The sequence below is a fragment of the Mixophyes fleayi genome, chromosome 2 (assembly GCF_038048845.1).
Source record: "Mixophyes fleayi isolate aMixFle1 chromosome 2, aMixFle1.hap1, whole genome shotgun sequence".
NCBI classification, from domain to species: Eukaryota; Metazoa; Chordata; class Amphibia; order Anura; family Limnodynastidae; genus Mixophyes; species Mixophyes fleayi.
This window is the reverse complement of record NC_134403.1, coordinates 61,857,354-61,882,215: the sequence shown is the minus strand read 5'-3', so window position 1 is coordinate 61,882,215 and position 24,862 is coordinate 61,857,354. Positions and strand designations below refer to the sequence as shown.

Sequence of the window (24,862 nt, the reverse complement as noted above, 5' to 3'; positions counted from 1 at the left end):
TCTCGGAGCCTCCTCGATAACCGGCGCTGCCACTGCAGGCATAGAGCGCCGGTTATCGGATACAGAAGCCGGCGGCCATTTTTTGTTTCGGTCCGCGGGGGAACGAGATCAGAGAGAAGGGGGCAATACCAAGATCCCCCCTCGGAGATAGGAGGGGGCATCGAGGGAACAGACCGCTGCAGGAGACCTCAATTCTTTGAGGTCTCCATTACTGTGCCGATGCATAGTGTATTTTTTTCATGGAGGAAATATTGAAGAGGAGAGACAACATTAACGGAGGGGGGGGGGGGGAGCTAAAACTACATAGAGCTCCCCTGCTCTTCAGAACAGTTGGATCAGTCCGGTCTTCTGGCGCCAAGAGAAGCCCGGGAAAGAAGACATCTCGTTGAGAGCAGGCACCAGGACACTGCTGTTGGACTTCTCCCCTGTTTTGGCCTTTGGGCTAAGTATCTGATTTATTTAAGCATTTACTAAAATATTCTGTATTTGGTCTGATTGCAAAGTGGGCTAGTAGGGGTTATATTGTGGTTCTTTTACTTGCCAAAATATCACATTGTTTATTTCACAAAAGTACAAGTACAACTTTTATTATAGATTAGTTGATTACTTGTTTTTCTCTTTCATCCAGTCTGGGGGACACTGCTTACCATGGGTTGTGGAGGGGAGCACGGGAGTTGGCACCTAGCTAGTTAACTTTAGCACTGCTGACAGCCCCTCCCCTCTACAATCCCCCTGCCTCTTCCTCTTCCTCTTCCTGTCAGTTTTTTCTAGGTGACCAAAGGAGTTGGGCTTGTTTAGAAACAGCTAGTGATTTATTTTTAATAACTTTAATTTTTCTTTTATTTTTAGATATAGTGTTAGATTAGGGCAGAGCTAGGACTGTGTTCTATACATAGAGAACACACTCACAGAAACTGGGCAGCAGTGACTGGACTCTGTCGGAGAGAGCAGACTGCTCTCAATGGCAGAGCATTAGCGGTCACAGTACAGAGTGACAAGCGGTCTCCCGGACCGCTGTCAATCTCGGAGGCTCCAACGATAACCGGCGCTGCCATTATAGGCATAGAGCGCCGCTTATCGCATTACCTCGCCGGCGGCCATGATGACGTCATTGGTCCGTGGAGGTGCACAGAAGAAGGAGAGTCGGGGGCCATACCAAGATCCCCCTCAGGAAAATAAGAGGGGGGCATCGGGGTATTCAACGCTGCAGGAGACCTCTTCAAGGGGTTTCCATAACTCTGCCAGAAGTTAGGATAAGTTCCTTTTTAAAAAAAAAAAAAAGAGGAAAGACAGTGTGTTTTGTGTTCTTTTCCTTTTGAAATGTCAGAAAAGGGAAAAGGCTCTATCGCTAAATATTTTACGTGTACCAGATGTAAAGTTACAGAAAGACCCGTTGGCGCTCTGTTCAGTCTGCGAAGGAGAGGTCCCCTCTGTGCAAACCCAGCTCCTGCAGCCCCACTGACGGAGGAACCGGCCTGGGTGGCTTTCCTGACACAGTCAGTTTCCTCTTTAGCACAGATGATCTCCCAATCTACTCAATTGTTATCTAGTGTGGCAGCCTCTGTGAATAATAATGCTATTACACCCGTGGGGCTCCCTGCTGCCACGGTTTCTACTGAAACGGCTATAGCAGGACCTTCCTCTTTGCTTACAGACCAGCCACCTGTATCCACAGAACCGGCATGGTCCTCAGCATTTATAAAGGGTTCTGACAGACTTAACCAGTTACTTGAATCCCCAAACCTGCCCCCAGCTAAAAGAAAGCGGCTTAGATCCGCTAATCCTCTCATGGTCCTTTCAGATTCGGAGGGATTTTCAGAAGTGGAAAGAGAATCAAATTTGGATTCTGACCAGGTTCAATCCTTGGAACAGGAAAAAAAACACTAAATATCAGTTTATTGATGATTTGGTTTTAGCGGTGAGGCAGGCGTTGGACCTCACAGAAATGGAGGATCCTAGTCCTAGAGACAGAAGTCTCTTTAAGAAGGCCAAAAGGAAGGTTATTCGATTTCCCCCTTCTGTAGAACTCAAAGATATTGCAGAGGGAGCCTGGAAACAGCCTGATAAAAAGTTCTCTGTTCCAAAGAGGTTCTCTTCCCTGTATCCATTACAGGAGGAGGACGTGGCTTGCTGGGAGGAAATTCCGAAAGTAGATCCTCCAGTAGCCCGTTTTGCCCGACACACTCTCCTTCCAGCCCCGGGCTCAGCAACTCTGCAAGATACCACTGACCGCAGAGTGGAATCTCAATTAAAATCTATATTTGTAGCAGCGGGTTCTTCCTTTAGACCCAAATTTGCTTCAGCTTGGGTTGCTAGAGCCATGGAAGCATGGGCAGAACAACTGGCAGAGGCCTTACAGAACTTGGAATTACTTCCCCTAGCTTTACATTTGAAAGAGGCATCGGGGTACCTTTATGAGGCGGCTCAGAACACTGCGTCTGTGTCCTTCTCTATTCAGGCTGCGGCAATTTCAGCAAGAAAAACATTATGGGTGGATTCAGAATCTAAGAAATCCCTTGAGACCATTCCCTTTTCAGCAGCGGGTTTGTTCGGCCCAGAGTTAGATAGTATGATTTCTCAGGCAACGCGTGGCAAAAGCACTTTTTTGCCAGTACACACAAGTAGAGGCCGGGCCCCACGTTTTAGCTCCTTCAGGCAGTCCTTTTCCTAGGGGCCAGTCATTTAGGGGTAGACAACCGAATGTTAGAGGCTTCTCAGTCAGAGGTAGGTCCTCGTTCGCAGCTAGGCGTCAGGCCTCCAAAGCTCAGGAGAAGCCTGCGTCCTGACTGCCACTCTACTCTCCAGTAGGTGGAGGCAGTGGGGGGACGTCTGTCTCTTTTTCAGGAACAGTGGGCAGCGTCATCTCAGGATCCTTGGATTCGGGGCATTATATCAAGGGGGTACATGATAGACCTGCTGGGTCCGGTTCCACATCGTTTCTTTGTAACCCCGCTACCCTGAGATCCACAAAGAAGACAGGCGGTACAGGGTTGTGTCGCCTCTCTTCTTTCGCAAAGAGTTATTTGCAAAGGTCCCAGATAACCAGAAATGAAAGGGTTTTTATTCAAATCTTTTTCTGGTCAGGAAGCCGGACGGGTCCTTTCGACCCATCTTAAACCTAAAGAACCTCAATGTGCACTTACGAGTGGACAAATTTCGGATGGAGTCCCTGAGGTCTGTAATAAATGGCTTAGAGAAGGATCAGTTCATGGCTTCCATAGACATAAAGGATGCATACGTCCAACTTCCCATTTGGAGCGGTCATCAGCCTCTTCTGAGATTCACAGTGGGGGCCTCCCACTATCGGTTTCGGGCTCTTCCCTTTGGCCTCTCCAAGGCCAGGGCCGGATTAACCCTAGGGCTAACTGGGCTGCAGCCCAGGGGCCTCGGGCATCCAGGGGGCCCTTGAAAGTGCTCAACAGCATTATTGGTCGGGGGCGGGGGCGCCCCCGGCGCGATCAATGCTCCTGAGCACTTTCACTGCAGTCCTTCCCCGGCGTGCTCTAGTCTCCTTACTGAGGAGATCTCGTGAGTCTCACTCTCACGAGATCTCAGTAAAGAGCGTACAGTGCGCCGGGGAAGGACTGCAATGCCAGGAGAAGGAGGTAAGTGCCTTGGGGGCGGCTCGGATCACGGGGGGGGAGCTCCGGGCCCCCTTACGGGGGGGAATGGAGGCCCCCTTAGCCCAGGGGCCTCCATTCCCTTAATCCGGCCCTGTCCACGGCTCCAAGGGTCTTCACGAAGATCATGTCGGTGATGGCAGCGTGTCTTTACTTAAAGGGAGTTCAGGTCATGCCCTACTTAGACGATCTGCTCATCAAATCCTCATCAGAGATTTGCTTGCATCAGCACTTATCCCTCACCATAAATTTCCTCCAGAGCTACGGGTGGTAATAAACTAAGAAATCCCAGGTGTTTCCGCGCCAACGCATGATCTTCCTGGGACTCATCATGGACACCAAACAACAGAAGGGGTTTCTGCCAGAAGAGAAAATCAGGTCGGTTCAGAGGATACCATTTCAGGTCTTGTCCTCTCCCAGTCCTTCAATACACTTGTGCATGCGCCTGCTATGGAAAATGGTGGCCACCTTCGAGATGATCCCCTTCGGTCGTGCTCATTCCCGGTGCTTTCAGTAGGACCTCTTGACAAAATGGTCGTGATTCCACCTACATTTGGATCGACAGAGGATCTCCCTGTCTCTGGATGCAAGAATTTCGCTTCAGTGGTGGCTGATTCCGGATCACATGTCGGTGGGCAGGTCTTTTGCTCCATGATTATGGATCATAGTCACCACAGACGCCAGCCTGAAAGTTGGGGTCTGTAGTCCTTTATCTCAGGCTCCAGGGTCTTTGGTCAGGCCAGGAGTCCTCCCTATCCATCAACACGTTAGAGTTGAATGCAATCCTTTTGGCTCTTCGGGGGGCCCAAACCCTTCTTCAGGGTCATCCGGTCAGAGTTCAGTCCGACAATGCCACGGCTGTGGCATACGTCAACAGGCAAGGAGGAACGAGAAGCGCAGCAGTAATGCGGGTATCAGCTCAGATATTTGATTGGGCGGAGCAATATGTTCCAGCAATCTCGGCAGTGTTCATTCCAGGAATAGAGAACTGGGAGGCCGATCACCTCAGTCGCAATGCAATGATGCCAGGGGAGTGGTCTCTCCATCCGGAAATCTTTCAGTCTCTGGTTCAGAGGTGGGGTCTACCGGATATAGATCTCATGGCCTCCAGACACAACACAAAGGTTCCCAAGTCTTGCACAAGGGCAAGAGACCCCTTGGCAGTAGCAGCGGAAGTAATGACCATGTCATGGGACTTCAGGTTGTGTTTTTCCTCCCCCCCCAATCCCCATGATTCCTCGAGTACTCAGACGAGTGAGGCAGGGCAGTCTGCCGATAATTGATAGCACCTGCATGGCCGCGGCGAGTGTAGTACGCGGACATAGTCTCTATGGCTGTAGGGCGAGAACATCGTCTTCCACCGTGAGGCGATCTCTTTCAAGGTCCGTTTCGTCACTAGGATTTACCTCGGCTGAATTTACAGCATGGCTGTTGAAGCCAGGCTCTGGAGGGCTAGGGGTTTCTCCCCCAGTGTAGTGAACACTGCTACGAGCTCGTAAATCTGTTTCGGCTCGCATTTATCATCGCATTTGGCCTATATCAGATAGTGTGAAAATAGGTCTCTTCACGTGTCATCTTTTCGTCTTCCTCAATTATTGTCTTTTCTTCAGGATGGCCTGAAAGCAGGTCTTCGTTTAGGTTCCTTAAGGGTTCAGGTATCGGCGCTTTCAGTTTTCTTTCACCTGAGGTTAGCGGATTTGCCAGACATCAGGACTTTTCTTCAGGGAGCCTTACATGTTTAGCCTCCATATGTTCTGCCTACAGCACCATGGGATCTTAACCTGTTACTGGAGATGTTACTGGGCCCCCTTTTGAACCATTACTTGCAGCAGATTTTAGGTCTCTAACCTGGAAAGTCGTTTTTTCTGTTACCTATTGCATCTGCACGCAAAGTTTCAGAATTGGGAGCTCTGTCTTGTCGAGAACCATATTTGGTTTTCCACGAGGACAGAGCGGTATTAAGAACTCTTCCTTCCTTTGTTCCGAAGGTTGTTTCGGCTTTCCATTTGAACCAGGAAATTGTTGTTCCAGTCTTTAGGACGGCTTCTCAGTCTGATCAGCAGTATATGGAGAAATTAGATGTGGTTAGGGCTCTTCGTATTTACGTTAAGAAAACTTCCCAGATTCGTTGTTCCGATTCTATGTTTGTCCTTTTTGATTCTCCTAAAAGAGACTGGCCAGCCTCAAAACAGTCTATTGCAAGATGGATTAAGGCAACTGTTAGACAGGCTTACATCAGGACTAACCATCCTGTGCCAGAGAGACTTATGGCCCTTCCACCAGGTCGGTAGTGGCGAGAAATGGGGCCTCTGCAGACCAACTTTGCAGAGCAGCCACCTGGTCCTCTGTCCACAACTTTACTAAATTCTATCAGTTTAATGTATTTGCGTCCACGGATGCAAATTTTGCCCATAGTGCTCTACGGACAGGGCTTTCAGATGAAAGAGAAAAGAGGATTTTTGTACTTATGTTAAATCCGTTTCTCTGATTCCGTCTGGGGGAAGCTGCGATCCCACCCTTCTGCTTTTCTTCTGTGTGCTCTTGGTTGATTGGCCTTTTTAATTAACTGGGAGGTGACGGGGGGATTGTAGAGGGGAGGGGTCTGTCAGCAGCTGCTAAAGTTAACTAGCTAGGTGCCAACTCTCGTGCTCCCCTCCACAACCCATGGTAGCAGTGTCCCCCAGACGGAATCAGAGAAACGGATTTAACGTAAGTACAAAAATACAATTTTTTTAATTTCAGAGAGGATTGTAGCAATATTTCCTTTGGTTGAGGTGGCAAAGGAATCTTCTGTTTCAGATTCTGTATGTATTTCGCGAAGATAAAATCTGTTTTTTGTTTTACATGGGGTGGGCTGCTCCTGATTGAGGTATTTTATTAATGTCTGTGAGACGGGTTTATTGCTCTTGGGCATTGTTATAGGATACAGAGAGAAAATAGATTTGAAAAATACAAGCTTGATAAACAGGTAATGCTCCTGAAACTGATGAGCTACGCACAGGACTAAAAGATTAGAAAGAATGCATCATGTTTAAAAATTCACAAGATAGCCATGGAAGAAACATTTGTAGAACATTAAAGTAGAAGAGCCATGCTGTAGTATCAAATGTTGCCAGCAGGTTACGACAAATCTCTATAAATGTGAGGAATATTTCTGGGTAAAACAAAAGTAGATTTTGTTTATATCAATAAATTTACAAACGTTCACAAATGGAGTGTGGGAACTGATGGTATACAGAGTGTCAAAGGGGTATTATTAGCACAGTCGCAGTGGGTTGAGGGGTATAGGGATCTGCTATATTGTAGTTGCCTCAGAGACGGTGGGCATTGGAGGCTTAGCAGGCAGGATTAACAGCAAGGTTGCGTGCAGTGGACCAATATAGAAATAGGGTTTAAAGTATATAGTAGAGACAATTGGGCACACCTGAGGTACACCTGCAAGTGCCTGCAAACGCTGCAGCAGTAGGAACTCCACTGGGGAGAGCAGTTATGCAGAGTCACAGCTCTCTTGAGTGCAGGATGGCAGGGATCAGCACGACAGGAGCTGATTTATGTGCATGCTGGGTTTCTGCAGTCGCAGAGGACTGGGCAGCTGAACAACCAAACTCCTTGTGTGGTGCAGACACTGGAGAGCCAAGGGGCCTGAAACTCACAGTGAAGTGCCGGGGGGGGGGGATGAGGCACTTGAAACATGTCAGTTTGGACCACTTTCTGTGCTTGGGTGTTTGTGGGGAAGAGCAAATCCAGGGTCACGATTCTGGTGATTGTACCTGGTGCCTACAGGGGATCTTGTGTCGGGTATGTGATTTTTTTTTGAATAGGTTTAGATGTGGTTGGAAGGCTGCACTAGACCCGCTGAGGGTGGCACATGTGGCCACGAGGCCTGAGCTTTGATTACGGGAGAAGGGATCAAGGTCCTGATCTCCAGCTGTGGGAAGCAAAAGTAAAAAGGATTAACGCGCGCTGCTCGAGGTGCCAGGAAGCAAGATGGTAGGGTTTAAAGTCAGCTAAGTGATGAAAATTACTGATGTCCGATGATTGTCAAACCTCATACGGGAACACAGGTTAAGTACAACTGTGACCAATGGCTGCCAGGCGACACTCTTCCGGAAAGTGTCCAGGTATTCTTAATGCTGATTTTATTGCAATAGAGATGTTAATCAAACAGGAGTATATTCTAAAAAAAAAGTAGCAGTCAGTTATATTTATATATGAATAGAAGGCACACAAGCATTTGGGTGTTGGCATGGCATATATGTGAAGACCCTTCTACGTGTTACTTCTGATACCGCCCTTTGGTATATGTACCAATGCCAACTCCTGTATACATACCCTCACGTTCCATTTCTCATGGCTGTGCCTGCTATACTTGGTCAATTCCTGCTTCCCAGGAAATGTGCTTAGGTAAGGGGTGTATCCAATATTAAATGTAATCATAAAAACAGTCGGGCTCTTTAGAAAACACACACTGCTAATAATAAACATAGAATAAGCACAAAGAAACGCTTCTGTTTAAAGAGATATTTGCAAAAACCAATAATAAAGAACACTGAATTGGTAACAACTTTGTTAGAAATTCATAAATGTATTAAGCATATATCTAAAAAATATCTGTTTATTTCATGAATAAAAAGTAATAGCAATACCATCAATAGAAAACTAAAAAAATAAAAATCTAAGATTCAACAACTATTGATTACCAGCCTCCTAAACACTATATGAGAGACATTGATTTTATCCTGAGCTATATGAAATGCAAAATCTGAAAAGCCCTTAGAACTGATTCAGTGCTCCTTATTGGTGTTTGTAGTTACAATATTCTTGTATACATTACGTTAGTAACAAATCCATAAAAAGCAGCAAATTATTCCCTTCATTCTTAGACAATGTGGGGACCTTCTAAACCTGTTGCCTGCGACATGTCCCAATGTGAAAGTCAGAGGCTCCCAGGTAGTGAAGTGCCTTTGAGTTATGTTCCCACTATTGTAAATGTACCAAGTGTTATCTTCAAAATGGCTTATCTGAAATGTTAACAGTAGAGATACTCCTAAACCTCAGAAGATATAGTGCTTGTAATCCACTTTGACACATCATGGAATATATGAAATAAAATAGAGAACAGTAATATTGTAATACTATGAAAAATATATTCATTCCCAACAAGATTAAAAACACATACATAAAATAAGAAAAGCGGCTTATATGTAGAGATATAGATGGTGATTGTAGTCCTCTGCTTAGCTTCCAAGATGTGGTTCTTTGCCATCACTGAAGGTCCACCTGCACGGATGATTGCTGTAGCAGGCAGTATTCACCTAGTAAAGAAGTTTGAACAAAGTAGAACTACGTCATCAGGGTTATGTTGTGCTATGTATTTATATATGAGCCTTTGGTTCCTAAGAAAGTAATGGGCAGGTTATTTTTTTCATTAATCTGCGGTGAATAGTGGAAGAAATATTCTCTAGCAGTAAACCACACATATGCGCTGTGTGGTATCAGACCTCTAAGTGCACTGTGATAAACTTGGTGCTCTAGTGTTTGTAATTGTGCATGCAAAGTATTAGAAGGACTCTTGAAGTTTTATTGTCTGTATTTCATATAGACAATAATTCTCCTTACAGGCACAGCGTGTAATTACTTTGGATAGAGTCACTCTTGGACTGGTGTTTTTCATGAACGTGTAAGTGTGGCTCTGTCCGCATAATGTTACAGAGCATATTGCCTGGGATTGGTTACTTCTGGGAATTACCCTAATGGTACTTGGCAAAAGCCATGACAGAGGGTTACCATGGATAGCATACACCTAATGCTGAAGTGGAGGAAACTGTGGGACATATGAATGCTCTGGTCACCAGCCCTGGGTTAAGCGCCAGTATTGAAGAGGTAGTTTAGATTGGTAGACACATCCAATATTGAAGGATTGATTTTTGGGACACAGAAGGGACATTTGTAGCCTAAAAGCAGCATACAAGGTTATGGTTCTGATCCTGATGTCTTACAGCTATAGCCTTTTATCACATGGTACTGTAGGCTATACTAATACACTAAAATATAGCATAGTACTACATAACAAATAACACAACAAAACCATATTGGCAGAGAAGGGCCACATCTAATTTATTGAACCATTTGATTATCAATTAACTCAAAAATATTTGTATTTGCATATGTTAACAGATTCAAATGAGTTGGCTCAAATGGACTTTCTAAACCAATAGTTCAGACATTAACATTTGCATTCTGTCGTCTTTTGGGTTGAAAGTAAAATATCTATATTTACTCTACATTTTTCTACTGAGAAATTCCCAACTGAACCATCACATCACAAAAAATGAGTCTGGATATTTTTTATCATTTGTACAATAACTTACTAATTGCAAAACATTTTAATTTTGTTTTTTATTTATTTTTTTAAGAAAAAGAGAAAGAGCCATGGAACACCCAATTCAGCAAGGTTAGTAATACCCTACTGATTTACCTGATTAAAGAGGACACACAACACAGGCTGTCTGACCCCTGTCGCGTTGTCTAATCAGTGTCTTAGGGGGTTTCTAAATCCCATCATGGGGAGGTATTCCAGCCAGGAGTTAGAATTTCAGTCATTTTAGGTAATTACTATGACATTGATGTTTGGGGGAAACTAGAATCTATTTCCAGTAACTTTTAACCTTTTACGGTAATTTGGTCATCTTATAAAGTATTTTAATAAAAATGTACATTTTATTTTAATTTATGTAATGAGAATAATGTACCTCTTTGGAACATTTTAGGAAGATTAAAAGCCCCAAAGTAGTTCCTTCACCAAACAAAACTCGAAGCAGCAGGTCAAGAGCTTCCATAAGGTATGGGACGCCTGGTATTCCTATCACACCCATCCTCCCTGCCTTCCTCCCCATTTCCTTCTTCTCTCCCCCTCCTACTTGTTTTTTATTTTTATTGTATACATACTATGTACATACCTGCAGAATACATCCACTACTAAGTTCAGAAGGGCTAATTTATTTACCTATGTGCAGAATGTCTGTGACATGTGCATTGCTACTGTAGCTGTGCCAGTTGTATGTTTATCACAACTTTTTATTTGAACTTTACCTTGTTGGTATTTTGTTTCTCTTATTGTAACCTGTTTTAAAATAAAACTAAATAAGTAGAGAAAAATAACACAAGGCTACAGACAGAGTGCTTATATACATGACATGAAACCACAATATGTCTTCCAATGCAATCAAACAAGCTGCTCATTATACCCATCTGTGTGATGTTTGGTTATGGTTATACATTGCATCACAGAGCACTTTCACAAGTAATTGAATCTTACTACTCATACTTTACCTTATTCGTCTTCTTTGACTGATGTTACCAGTGTTACTTATTTGTTCATTGATGCTGTTTTACAGTTCTCTTTCTGCAAACCATAAAGACACAGAACTGGAGAATGTTGCAAGCAGTAAGTTTAGTGCACAGATTAACATCATTTCTCTTTTAGGGTTAGTTGTTGGTAACGTACATCTCTAAACTTGTGCTTTATTAGACAATAATTTTGCAACAATGAAAATGTGGTTTTCTTCCTTCTAGGCAGTGAGTCTGATGACTCTGACTCTGACTCTGACTCTGACAATGGTGATATATCCTACACCCCGGAGAACTCGAGTGGGAAAACAGGGCAGGTAGGAGAAATGTATTATTATAATGTGGTCAGAGATTTTTACTGTTTCTCTTTCATCCTATCTGGGGGACACTGCTACCATGGGTTGTATGAGGGGAGTTGGCACTCAAAACAGTTAAATATTTGTTTAACCTTCAGACCCTCCCCTCCGCAACCCATTGCATCCTCAGTGTAAGTGCCCAAGGAGTTGGGCTGACTCTGTGCTGCTCTGCAGCGTTTTCTTACAGACTGAAGAGAAATTTCTTTTATTTTCATTTCATTTATCTTTCTTTACTTAAGATTAGGTGTAGTTGCAGCAGCTACTTACTGCGGCTGTGTTGGAATCACACTTCCTCACAGGACTTCGGCTGCTGCTGCATTGTCAGAGCACAGACGTCTCTGGTATTACAGATCACTATCAGAAGTGACAGGAGGGTGACCGGCACTGCTAGTCAGCACAGAGCGCCGCTATCCCGATGCAGGCTACCATTTTTAGGATTGTACGAAGGTACCTGGTAATGAGACAGACTTGGACCGCACACGGTCACGGATGGGCTAAAGGGTGCTGCGGGCTTAGAAGCCAACGCATCCGCCAGAGCCAGAGAGACTGTTGGGCTGCTTGATAATAAGACAAGCACCCCATAACGGATATGTGAGGAACAAGGAGCAGCATAAAGAGAGGACAGCCCTACAGGAGGTGGTGACTTGGTGTGTCCCTGAAAAGTGCGGGAAAATGGCAGTTGCCTGTTATCAGCTACTGAAACAAGCTGTACATTCTCCATGCTGCACACAGACCTCTCCTCCTTACGCTGTACATTCTCCATGCTGCACACAGACCTCTCTCCTCCTCACGTTGTACATTCTCCATGCTGCACACAGACCTCTTCTCCTCCTTACGCTGTACATTCTCTATGCTGCACACAGACCTCTCTCCTCCTCACGCTGTACATTCTCCATGCTGCATACATACCCCTCTCCTCCTCCTTACCCTGTACATTCCCCATGCTGCACACAGACCCCTCTCCTCCTCACGCTGTACATTGTCCATGCTGCACACAGACCCCTCTCCTCCTCACGCTGTACATTCTCTATGCTGCACACAGACCCCTCTCCTCCTTACGCTGTACATTCTCTATGCTGCACACAGGCCTCTCTCCTCCTTACGCTGTACATTCTCCATGCTGCACACAGGCCTCTCTCCTCCTTACGCTGTACATTCTCTATGCTGCACACAGACCTCTTCTCCTCCTTACGCTGTACATTCTCTATGCTGCACACAGACCTCTCTCCTCCTCACGCTGTACATTCTCCATGCTGCATACAGACCCCTCTCATCCTCCTTACGCTGTACATTCTCCATGCTGCATACATACCCCTCTCCTCCTCCTTACCCTGTACATTCCCCATGCTGCACACAGACCCCTCTCCTCCTCACGCTGTACATTGTCCATGCTGCACACAGGCCTCTCTCCTCCTCACGCTGTACATTCTCCATGCTGCACACAGACCTCTCTCCTCCTCACGCTGTACATTCTCCATGCTGCACACGGACCCCTCTCCTCCGCACGCTGTACATTCTCCATGCTGCACACGGACCCCTCTCCTCCGCACGCTGTACATTCTCCATGCTGCACACAGACCTCTCTCCTCCTCACGCTGTACATTCTCCATGCTGCACACAGGCCTCTCTCCTCCTCACGCTGTACATTCTCCATGCTGCACACAGACCTCTCTCCTCCTCACGCTGTACATTCTCCATGCTGCACACGGACCCCTCTCCTCCGCACGCTGTACATTCTCCATGCTGCACACAGACCTCTCTCCTCCTCACGCTGTACATTCTCTATGCTGCACACAGACCTTTCTCCTCCTCACGCTGTACATTCTCCATGCTGCACACAGACCTCTCTCCTCCTCACGCTGTACATTCTCCATGCTGCATACAGACCCCTCTCATCCTCCTTACGCTGTACATTCTCCATGCTGCATACATACCCCTCTCCTCCTCCTTACCCTGTACATTCTCCATGCTGCATACAGACCCCTCTCCTCCTCCTTACCCTGTACATTCCCCATGCTGCACACAGACCCCTCTCCTCCTCACGCTGTACATTCTCTATGCTGCACACAGACCCCTCTCCTCCTCACGCTGTACATTCTCCATGCTGCACACGGACCCCTCTCCTCCGCACGCTGTACATTCTCCATGCTGCACACAGACCTCTCTCCTCCTCCTTACGTTGTACATTCTCCATGCTGCACACAGACCTCTCTCCTCCTCACGCTGTACATTCTTAATACTGCACACAGACCTCTCTCCTCCTCACGCTGTACATTCTCCATGCTGCACACAGACCTCTCCTCCTCCTTATGCTGTAAATTCTTCATGCTGCACACAGACCTCTCCTCCTCCTTATGCTGTACATTCTCCATGCTGCACACAGACTCCTCCTCCTCACGCTGTACATTGTCCATGCTGCAGACAGACCTCTCTCCTCCTCACGCTGTACATTGTCCATGCTGCAGACAGACCTCTCTCCTCCTCACGCTGTACATTCTCCATGCTGCACACAGACCTCTCTCCTCCTCACGCTGTACATTGTCCATGCTGCACACAGACCTCTCCTCCTCCTCACGCTGTACATTGTCCATGCTGCACACAGACCTCTCCTCCTCCTCCTCACGCTGTACATTGTCCATGCTGCACACAGACCTCTCTTTTCCTAACGCTGTACATTGTCCATGCTGCACATAGACCTCTCTCCTCCTCACGCTGCACATTCTCTATGCTGCACACAGACCCCTCTCCTCCTCACGCTGTACATTCTCCAGGCTGCACACAGGCCTCTCTCCTCCTCACGCTGTACATTCTCCATGCTGCACACAGGCCTCTCTCCTCCTCACGCTCTACATTCTCCATGCTGCACACAGGCCTCTCTCCTCCTCACGCTGTACATTCTCCATGCTGCACACAGACCTCTCTCCTCCGCACGCTGTACATTCTCCATGCTGCACACGGACCTCTCTCCTCCTCACGCTGTACATTCTCCATGCTGCACACGGACCTCTCTCCTCCTCACGCTGTACATTCTCCATGCTGCACACAGACCTCTCTCCTCCTCACGCTGTACATTCTCTATGCTGCACACAGACTTCTCTCCTCCTCCTTACGTTGTACATTCTCCATGCTGCACACAGACCTCTCTCCTCCTAACGCTGTACATTCTCCATGCTGCACACAGACCTCTCTCCTCCTCACGCTGTACATTCTTAATGCTGCACACAGACCTCTCTCCTCCTCACGCTGTACATTCTCCATGCTGCACACAGACCTCTCTCCTCCTCCTCTTCACGCTGTACATTGTCCATGCTGCACACAGACCTCTCCTCCTCCTCCTCACGCTGTACATTGTCCATGCTGCACACAGACCTCTCCTCCTTCTCATGCTGTACATTCTGCATACTGCACACAGTCCTCTCCTCCTCCTTATGCTGTAAATTCTCCATGCTGCACACAGACTCCTCCTCCTCCTCATGCTGTACATTGTCCATGCTGCACACAGACCTCTCCTCCTCCTCACGCTGTACATTGTCCTTGCTGCAGACAGACCTCTCTCCTCCTCACGCTGTACATTCTCCATGCTGCAGACAGACCTCTCTCCTCCTCACGCTGTACATTGTCCATGCTGCACACAGACCTCTCCTCCTCCTCCTCACGCTGTACATTGTCCATGCTGCACACAGACCTCTCTCCTCCTCACGCTGTACATTCTCTATGCTGTACACAGACCTCTCTCCTCCTCACGCTGTACATTCTCCATGCTGCACACAGGCCTCTCTCCTCCTCACGCTGTACATTCTCCATGCTGCACACAGGCCTCTCTCCTCCTCACGCTGTACATTCTCCATGCTGCACACAGACCTCTCTCCTCCGCACGCTGTACATTCTCCATGCTGCACACGGACCTCTCTCCTCCTCACGCTATACATTCTCCATGCTGCACACAGACCTCTCTCCTCCTCACGCTGTACATTCTCCATGCTGCACACAGGCCTCTCTCCTCCTCACGCTGTACATTCTCTATGCTGCACACAGACCTCTCTCCTCCTCACGCTGTACATTCTCTATGCTGCACACAGACCTTTCTCCTCCTCACGCTGTACATTCTCCATGCTGCACACAGACCTCTCTCCTCCTCACGCTGTACATTCTCCATGCTGCATACAGACCCCTCTCATCCTCCTTACGCTGTACATTCTCCATGCTGCATACATACCCCTCTCCTCCTCCTTACCCTGTACATTCTCCATGCTGCATACAGACCCCTCTCCTCCTCCTTACCCTGTACATTCCCCATGCTGCACACAGACCCCTCTCCTCCTCACGCTGTACATTCTCTATGCTGCACACAGACCCCTCTCCTCCTCACGCTGTACATTCTCCATGCTGCACACGGACCCCTCTCCTCCGCACGCTGTACATTCTCCATGCTGCACACAGACCTCTCTCCTCCTCCTTACGTTGTACATTCTCCATGCTGCACACAGACCTCTCTCCTCCTCACGCTGTACATTCTTAATACTGCACACAGACCTCTCTCCTCCTCACGCTGTACATTCTCCATGCTGCACACAGACCTCTCCTCCTCCTTATGCTGTAAATTCTTCATGCTGCACACAGACCTCTCCTCCTCCTTATGCTGTACATTCTCCATGCTGCACACAGACTCCTCCTCCTCACGCTGTACATTGTCCATGCTGCAGACAGACCTCTCTCCTCCTCACGCTGTACATTGTCCATGCTGCAGACAGACCTCTCTCCTCCTCACGCTGTACATTCTCCATGCTGCACACAGACCTCTCTCCTCCTCACGCTGTACATTGTCCATGCTGCACACAGACCTCTCCTCCTCCTCACGCTGTACATTGTCCATGCTGCACACAGACCTCTCCTCCTCCTCCTCACGCTGTACATTGTCCATGCTGCACACAGACCTCTCTTTTCCTAACGCTGTACATTGTCCATGCTGCACATAGACCTCTCTCCTCCTCACGCTGCACATTCTCTATGCTGCACACAGACCCCTCTCCTCCTCACGCTGTACATTCTCCAGGCTGCACACAGGCCTCTCTCCTCCTCACGCTGTACATTCTCCAGGCTGCACACAGGCCTCTCTCCTCCTCACGCTCTACATTCTCCATGCTGCACACAGGCCTCTCTCCTCCTCACGCTGTACATTCTCCATGCTGCACACAGACCTCTCTCCTCCGCACGCTGTACATTCTCCATGCTGCACACGGACCTCTCTCCTCCTCACGCTGTACATTCTCCATGCTGCACACGGACCTCTCTCCTCCTCACGCTGTACATTCTCCATGCTGCACACAGACCTCTCTCCTCCTCACGCTGTACATTCTCTATGCTGCACACAGACTTCTCTCCTCCTCCTTACGTTGTACATTCTCCATGCTGCACACAGACCTCTCTCCTCCTAACGCTGTACATTCTCCATGCTGCACACAGACCTCTCTCCTCCTCACGCTGTACATTCTTAATGCTGCACACAGACCTCTCTCCTCCTCCTCTTCACGCTGTACATTGTCCATGCTGCACACAGACCTCTCCTCCTCCTCCTCACGCTGTACATTGTCCATGCTGCACACAGACCTCTCCTCCTTCTCATGCTGTACATTCTGCATACTGCACACAGTCCTCTCCTCCTCCTTATGCTGTAAATTCTCCATGCTGCACACAGACTCCTCCTCCTCCTCATGCTGTACATTGTCCATGCTGCACACAGACCTCTCCTCCTCCTCACGCTGTACATTGTCCTTGCTGCAGACAGACCTCTCTCCTCCTCACGCTGTACATTCTCCATGCTGCAGACAGACCTCTCTCCTCCTCACGCTGTACATTGTCCATGCTGCACACAGACCTCTCCTCCTCCTCCTCACGCTGTACATTGTCCATGCTGCACACAGACCTCTCTCCTCCTCACGCTGTACATTCTCTATGCTGTACACAGACCTCTCTCCTCCTCACGCTGTACATTCTCCATGCTGCACACAGGCCTCTCTCCTCCTCACGCTGTACATTCTCCATGCTGCACACAGGCCTCTCTCCTCCTCACGCTGTACATTCTCCATGCTGCACACAGACCTCTCTCCTCCGCACGCTGTACATTCTCCATGCTGCACACGGACCTCTCTCCTCCTCACGCTATACATTCTCCATGCTGCACACAGACCTCTCTCCTCCTCACGCTGTACATTCTCCATGCTGCACACAGGCCTCTCTCCTCCTCACGCTGTACATTCTCTATGCTGCACACAGACCTCTCTCCTCCGCACGCTGTACATTCTCCATGCTGCACACGGACCTCTCTCCTCCTCCTCACGCTGTACGTTCTCCATGCTGCACACAGACCTCTCTCCTCCTCACGCTGTACATTCTCCATGCTGCACACAGGCCTCTCTCCTCCTCACGCTGTACATTCTCTATGCTGCACACAGACTTCTCTCCTCCTCCTTACGTTGTACATTCTCCATGCTGCACACAGACGTCTCTCCTCCTAACGCTGTACATTCTCCATGCTGCAGACAGACCTCTCTCCTTCTCACGCTGTACATTGTCCATGCTGCACACAGAGCTCTCCTCCTTCTCACGCTGCACATTGTTCATGCTGCAGACAGACCTCTCTCCTTCTCACGCTGTACCTTCTCCATGCTGCACACAGACCTCTCCTCCTCCTCACGCTGTACATTGTCCATGCTGCACACAGACCTCTCCTCCTCCTCCTCAAGCTTTACATTCTCCATGCTGCACACAGACCTCTCTCCTCCTCACGCTGTACATTCTGCATACTTCACACAGACCTCTCCTCCTACTTGCGCTGTACGTTCTCGATGCTGCATACAGACCCCTCTACTCCTTATGCTGCTCAGAGGGTTCTTGGCAACAGAGGAGGGCTAAGTACCTTTTTCATCCTAAAAGATTGTTGTTGTTTTTTTTGACAGCCACAAATATAATATTTTAGAGATGTAATCTAGCAGCACATTCAGGGGTTTAGAAACGCTAATATAGAGGTCACACATACTGTATCCTAAAGTTACTTACTCAGAGTAAACGCTGGGGGATATATGTATATACTGAAATAAGTATTGAACACATCAACATTTTTCTCAGTAAATATATATTTAACATGGCTATTGTAATGAAATTTACACCAAAAGTCAGCAACAACCCTTGCAATTCACACACTGAAAGAAATCAGTCCTGTCCGTAATTTAGGTTTTGTGTAATAATGTGAAGTGACACAGAGAAAAAGTACTGAACACACTTCCTGAAATGTATTTAATACTTTCTACAAAAGCCTTTGTTGGCAATGACAGCTTCAAGACACCTCCTGTATAGTGAAACTGGTTGCATGCATTGCTCAGGTGTCATTTTGCCCCATTCTTCAACGCAAATAGTCTTCGAATCTTGAAGGTTCCGTGGGCTTCTTCTATGAATTCAGATCTTTAGTTCTTTCCATAGATTTTCAAATGGATTCAAGTCAGGTGATTAGCTGGGTCATTCTAGCAGCTTTATTTTCTTTCTCTGGAACCAATTGAGAGTGTCCTTGACTGTGTGTTTGGGATCATTGTCTTGCTGAAATGTCCACCCTCATTTCATCTTCAGCATCCTTGTAGATGGTAGCAGATTTTTATCAAGAATGTCTTGGTACAATTTTCCATTCATCCTTCTTTCAATCATATGCAGTATGCCAGTACAGTGTGCATAAAAACAGCTCCATACCATGATGTTCCCACCTCCAAACTTCACTGTTGGTATGGTGTTTTTGGAGTGATATGCAGTGCTACTTCTCCTCCAAACATGGTGTGTATTATGGCATCCAACGAGTTCAATTTTGCTCTCATCTGACCACATTATATTCTTCCAGTGTTTCACAGGCTTGTCCAAATATTGTGCAGCAAACTTTAAACTAGCTTCAACATGTTTTTTTCTTCAGCAAAGGAGTCTTGTGTGGTGAGCGTGCAATCAGGCCATGGCAGTTGAGTGCATTACTTATTGTTTTCTTTGAAACAATTGTACCTGCTAATTCCAGGTCTTTCTGAAGCTCTCTGCAACTGGTTCTTCGACAACTCTTCTGATCATTTTTTTTCACTCCTCTGTCAGAAATCTTGCGAGGTGTACCTGGTCGTTGCTGGTTTATTGTGAAATGATCTTTCCACTTCTGGTTTATGGCCCCAACAGTGGTCACTGGAACATTCAGCAGTTTAGAGATCCTTCTGTAATCAATGCCGTCAGTATGTTTTGCAACAATAAGGTAGCGAAGGTCTTGAGAGAGCTCTTTACTTTTACCCATCATGAGATCTTTCTTGTGTGACACCTTCGTAATGAGACACCTTTTTATAGGCCTTCAGTTGTCGCTGAACCAGCTGGCGGGATTGCTTTCTTATTACTAATAGATTTCAGCTGGTGTCCTGGCTTTCCATGCCTTTTTTGCACCTCAATTTCTTCATGTGTTCAATACATTTTCCCTGTGTTATTTCACATTATTACACAAAATTGAAATCATGGACATCTATGGTTGGATTTCTGTGCATGTGTGGATTGCAAGGGTTCTTGCTGACATTTGGTGTAAATTTCATTACAATAGCCACATTTAATATATATTTACTGAGGAGAAGTGTGTGTGTGTGTCGTCAGAAGTACTCCTAAACCTCACAAGATATAGGGAATATATGAAATAAAATAGGGAACAGTAATATTGTAATACTATGAAAAATATATTCATTCCCAACAAGATTAAAAACACATACATAAAATAAGAAAAGCGGCTTATATGTAGAGATATAGATGGTGATTGTAGTCCTCTGCTTAGCTTCCAAGATGTGGTTCTTTGCCATCACTGAAGGTCCACCTGCACGGATGATTGCTGTAGCAGGCAGTATTCACCTAGTAAAGAAGTTTGAACAAAGTAGAACTACGTCATCAGGGTTATGTTGTGCTATGTATTTATATATGAGCCTCTGGTTCCTAAGAAAGTAGTAGGCAGGATTTCTTTTTCTTTCATTAATCTGTTAATAGTGGTTAATTAAGTGGTGAATAGTGGAAGAAATACTCTCTAGCAGTAAACCACACATATGCGCTGTGTGGTATCAGACAATAATTCTCCTTACAGGCACAATGTGTAATTACTTTGGATAATCACTCTTGGACTGGGGTTTTTGATGAACGTGTAAGTGTGGCTCTGTCTGCATCATGTTACAGAGCGTTTTGCCTGGGATTGGTTATTTCTGGGAATTACCCTAATGGTACTCCGCAAAAGCCATGACAGAGGGTTACCATGGATAGCATACACCTAATGCTGAAGTGGAGGAAACTGTGGGACATATGAATGCTCTGGTCACCAGCCCTGGGTTATGTGCCAGTAATGAAGAGGTAGTTTAGATTTGTAGACACATCCAATATTGAAGGATTGATTTTTGGGACACAGAAGGGACATTTGTAGCCTAAAAGCAGCACACAAGGTTATGCTTCTGATCCTGATGTCTTACAGCTATAGCCTTTTATCACATGGTACTGTAGGCTATACTAATACACTAAAATATAGCATAATACTACATAACAAATAACACAACAAAACAATATTGGTAGATAAGGGACACATTTCATTTACTAAACCATTTAATTATCAATTAACTCAATAATGTTTGTATTTGCATATGTTATTAACAGATTCAAATGAGTTGGCTCAAATGGACTTTCTAACACAATAGTTCAGACATTAACATTTGCCTTCTGTCGTCTTTTGGGTTGAAGGTAAAATATCTATATTTACTCTACATTTTTCCACTGAGAAAATCCCAACTGAACTATCATATCACAAAAAATGGGTCTGGAGATGACTCGCATATTTTTTTTAATCATTTGTTCAAGAATTTACTAATTGCAAAACATTTTAATTTTGTTTTTTATTAAATTTTTTTAAGAAAAAGAGAAGGAGCCATGGAACACCCAATTCAGCAAGGTAAAATTACAGATTTCAACAATTCTGCAAAAAGTTGTTTTTTTTTCATTTTCTCATGGCAATATGGATTAAGGAACTGTCCATTTTCCCTATTCACTTAAATGCAGAGTGAAACTGTTGCTGCAAAGGTTAAAGGAAATTTTCATTTGTATTAAAGGATGGATCAGTTAGTAATACCCTACTGATTAATGTACCTGATTAAAGAGGACACACAACACAGGCAGCACTGTCTGACTCCTGCCGCGTTGTCTAATCGGTGTCTTAGGGGGTTTCTAAATCCCATCATGGGGAGGTATTCCAGTCAGGAGTTAGAATTTCAGTCATTTTAGATAATTATTCTAACATTGATGTTTGGGGGAGGCTAGAATCTATTTCCAGTAACTTTTTAACCTTTTTACGGTAATTTGGTCATTTTATAAAGTATTTTAATAAAAATGTACATTTATTTTAATTTACGTAATGTGTAACGAGAATAATGTACTTCTATTGAACATTTTAGGAAGATTAAAAGCCCCAAAGTAGGTCCTTCAGCAAACAAAAGTCGAGACAGCAGGTCAAGAGCTTCCACAAGGTATGGGACCCCTGGTATTACTATCACACCGCAACATTCTGAGTGATTCCTCACCATGTGGCTCGTATTCCGGCTCACCTGCCCTTCCCTACGACACACACACACACACACACACACACTCACACTCGCATCTATTCCTCCCCATTTCCTTCTTCTCTCCCCCTCCTTCTTGTTTTTTATTTTTATTCTATACATACTATGTACATATTTTATTATTAATAATAATAATAATAATATTTATTTTATAAGGCGCCACAAGGTTTCCGCAGCGCCGAACACAGTACAAACAATGGACAGTACAGGGAATAACATATATTGAAGTTGGAGCAGAAGAGAAGGTAGAGAAACAGGAGGGAGACGGGCCCTGCTCATAAGAGCTTACATCGTAAAGGGAGAGGAAAACAGACGGCCGGCACAAAATATGTACATACCTGCAGAATACATCCACTACTAAGTTCAGAAAGGCTAATTTATTTACCTATGTGCAGAATGTCTGTGACATGTGCATTGCTATTTTAGCTGTGCCAGTTGTATGTTTACCACAACTTTTCATTTGAACTTTACCTTGTTGGTATTTTGTTTCTCTTATTGTAACCTGTTTTAAAATAAAACTAAATAAGTAAAGAAAAATAACACAATGCTACAGACAGAGTGCTTATATACATGACATGAAACCACAATATGTCTTCCAATGCAATCAAACAAGCTGCTCATTTTACCGATCTGTGTGTTGTGTTTGGTTATGGTTATACATTGCATCACAGAGCAATTTCACAAGTCATTGAATCTTTCTACTCATACTTTACCTTATTCGTCTTCTTTGACTGATGTTACCAGTGTTACTTATTTGTTCATTGATGCTGTTTTACAGTTCTCTTTCTGCAAACTATAAAGACACAGAACTGGAGAATGTTGCAAGCAGTAAGTTTAGTGCACAGATTACCATCATTTCTCTCTTTTAGGGTTAGTTGTTGGTAACGTACATCTCTAAACTTGTGCTTTATTAGACAATAATTTTGCAACAATGAAAATGTGGTTTTCTTTCTTCTAGGCAGCCAGTCTGATGACTCTGACTCTGACAATGGCGATATATCCTACACCCCGGCGGGCTCAAGTGGGAAAAAAGGGCAGGTAGGAGAAATGTATTATTAGAATGTGGTCAGAGATTTTTACTGTTTCTCTTTCATCCTATCTGGGGGACACTGCTCCCACGGGTTGTATGAGGGGAGTTGGCACTCAAACAGTTAAATATTTGTTTATCCTACAGACTCCTCCCCTCTGCAACCCATTGCATCCTCAGTGTAATTGGAGTGCCCAAGGAGTTGGGCTGACTCTGTGCTGCTCTGCAGCGTTTTCTTACAGACTGAAGAGAAATGTCTTTTATTTTCATTTTATTTATCTTTCTTTACTTAAGATTAGTTGCAGTTTCAGCAGCAGCTACTTACTGCAGCTGTGTTGGAATCACACTTCCTCACAGGACCCCGGCTGCTGCATTGTCAGAGCACAGACGTCTCTGGTATTACAGATCACTATAAGAAGTAACAGGAGGGTGACCGGCGCTGCTAGTCAGCACAGAGCGCCGCTATCCCGATGCAGGCTACCATTTTTAGGACTGTGTGTGCGGTCCAAGTCTGTCTCCTTACCAGGAACCTTCGTAGTTACGGATGGGCTAAAGGGTGCTGCAGGCTTAGAAGCCAACGCATCCGCCAGAGCCAGAGAGACTGTTGGGCTGCTTGATAATAAGACAAGCACCCCATAATGGATATTGGAGGAACAAGGAGCAGCATAAAGAGAGGACAGCCCTACAGAAAGTGGTGACTTGGTGTGTCCCTGAAAAGTGCGGGAAAATGGCAGATGCCTGTTATCAGCTACTGAAACAAGCTGTACATTCTCCATGCTGCACACAGACCTCTCCTCCTTACGCTGTACATTCTCCATGCTGCACACAGACCTCTCTCCTCCTCACGCTGTACATTCTCTATGCTGTACACAGACCTCTCTCCTCCTCACGCTGTACATTCTCCATGCTGCACACAGACCTCTCTCCTCCTCACGCTGTACATTCTCCATGCTGCACACAGGCCCCTCTCCTCCTCACGCTGTACATTCTCCATGCTGCACACAGACCTCTCTCTCCTCCTCACGCTGTACATTCTCTATGCTGTACACAGACCTCTCTCCTCCTCACGCTGTACATTCTCCATGCTGCACACAGGCCCCTCTCCTCCTCACGCTGTACATTCTCCATGCTGCACACAGGCCTCTCTCCTCCTCACGCTGTACATTCTCTATGCTGCACACAGACCTCTCTCCTCCTTACGCTGTACATTCTCCATGCTGCATACAGACCCCTCTCCTCCTTACGCTGTACATTCTCTATGCTGCACACAGATCCCTCTCCTCCTTACGCTGTACATTCTCCATGCTGCACATAGGTCCCTCTCCTCCTCTTTACGCTGTAGATTCTCTATGCTGCACACAGACCCCTCTCCTCCTTACGCTGTACATTCTCCATGCTGCACATAGGTCCCTCTCCTCCTCTTTACGCTGTACATTCTCTATGCTGCACACAGACCCCTCTCCTCCTTACGCTGTACATTCTCCATGCTGCACATAGGTCCCTCTCCTCCTCCTTACGCTGTACATACTCCATGCTGCACACAGACCTCTCTACTCCTTCTCATGCTGCTCAGAGGGTCCTTAACCATAGAGGAGGGCTAAGTACCTTTTTCATCCTAAAAGATTGTTTTGTTTTTGACAGCCACGAATATAATATTTTAGAGATATAATCTAGCAGCACATTAAGTTGTTTTTAAACGCTTATATACAAGTGACACACATACTGTATCCTAAGTAGAGATGGGCGGGCTCGTTTTCCCGAAAACTGAGCCCACCCGAACTTAGGGGATCCAGTACTTTTGCGCTTTTTCGGATTACAAAATGAGGCAAACCGTCATGGTGACGACGTCGGATCTCGCGAGTTTTGGAA

At 45.9% G+C, this 24,862-nt stretch overlaps 1 protein-coding gene across 7 annotated transcripts in view; it reads left to right on the top strand.

Moving 5' to 3' along the window:
* Positions 1-24,862, top strand: part of LOC142141024 (uncharacterized) — a 119,738-nt gene that overhangs the window by 31,539 nt on the left and 63,337 nt on the right. For 6 of the 7 annotated variants that reach the window (XM_075199090.1, XM_075199086.1, XM_075199088.1 and 3 more), the window contains exons 6-13: positions 10,037-10,074; positions 10,391-10,462; positions 11,018-11,067; positions 11,196-11,287; positions 21,265-21,302; positions 21,802-21,873; positions 22,745-22,794; positions 22,925-23,004. In XM_075199090.1, the coding sequence (XP_075055191.1) occupies positions 10,037-10,074; positions 10,391-10,462; positions 11,018-11,067; positions 11,196-11,287; positions 21,265-21,302; positions 21,802-21,873; positions 22,745-22,794; positions 22,925-23,004 (492 nt within the window). The remainder of the gene's footprint in view (positions 1-10,036; positions 10,075-10,390; positions 10,463-11,017; positions 11,068-11,195; positions 11,288-21,264; positions 21,303-21,801; positions 21,874-22,744; positions 22,795-22,924; positions 23,005-24,862) is intronic. The other variant, XM_075199091.1, reaches the window with a different exon arrangement.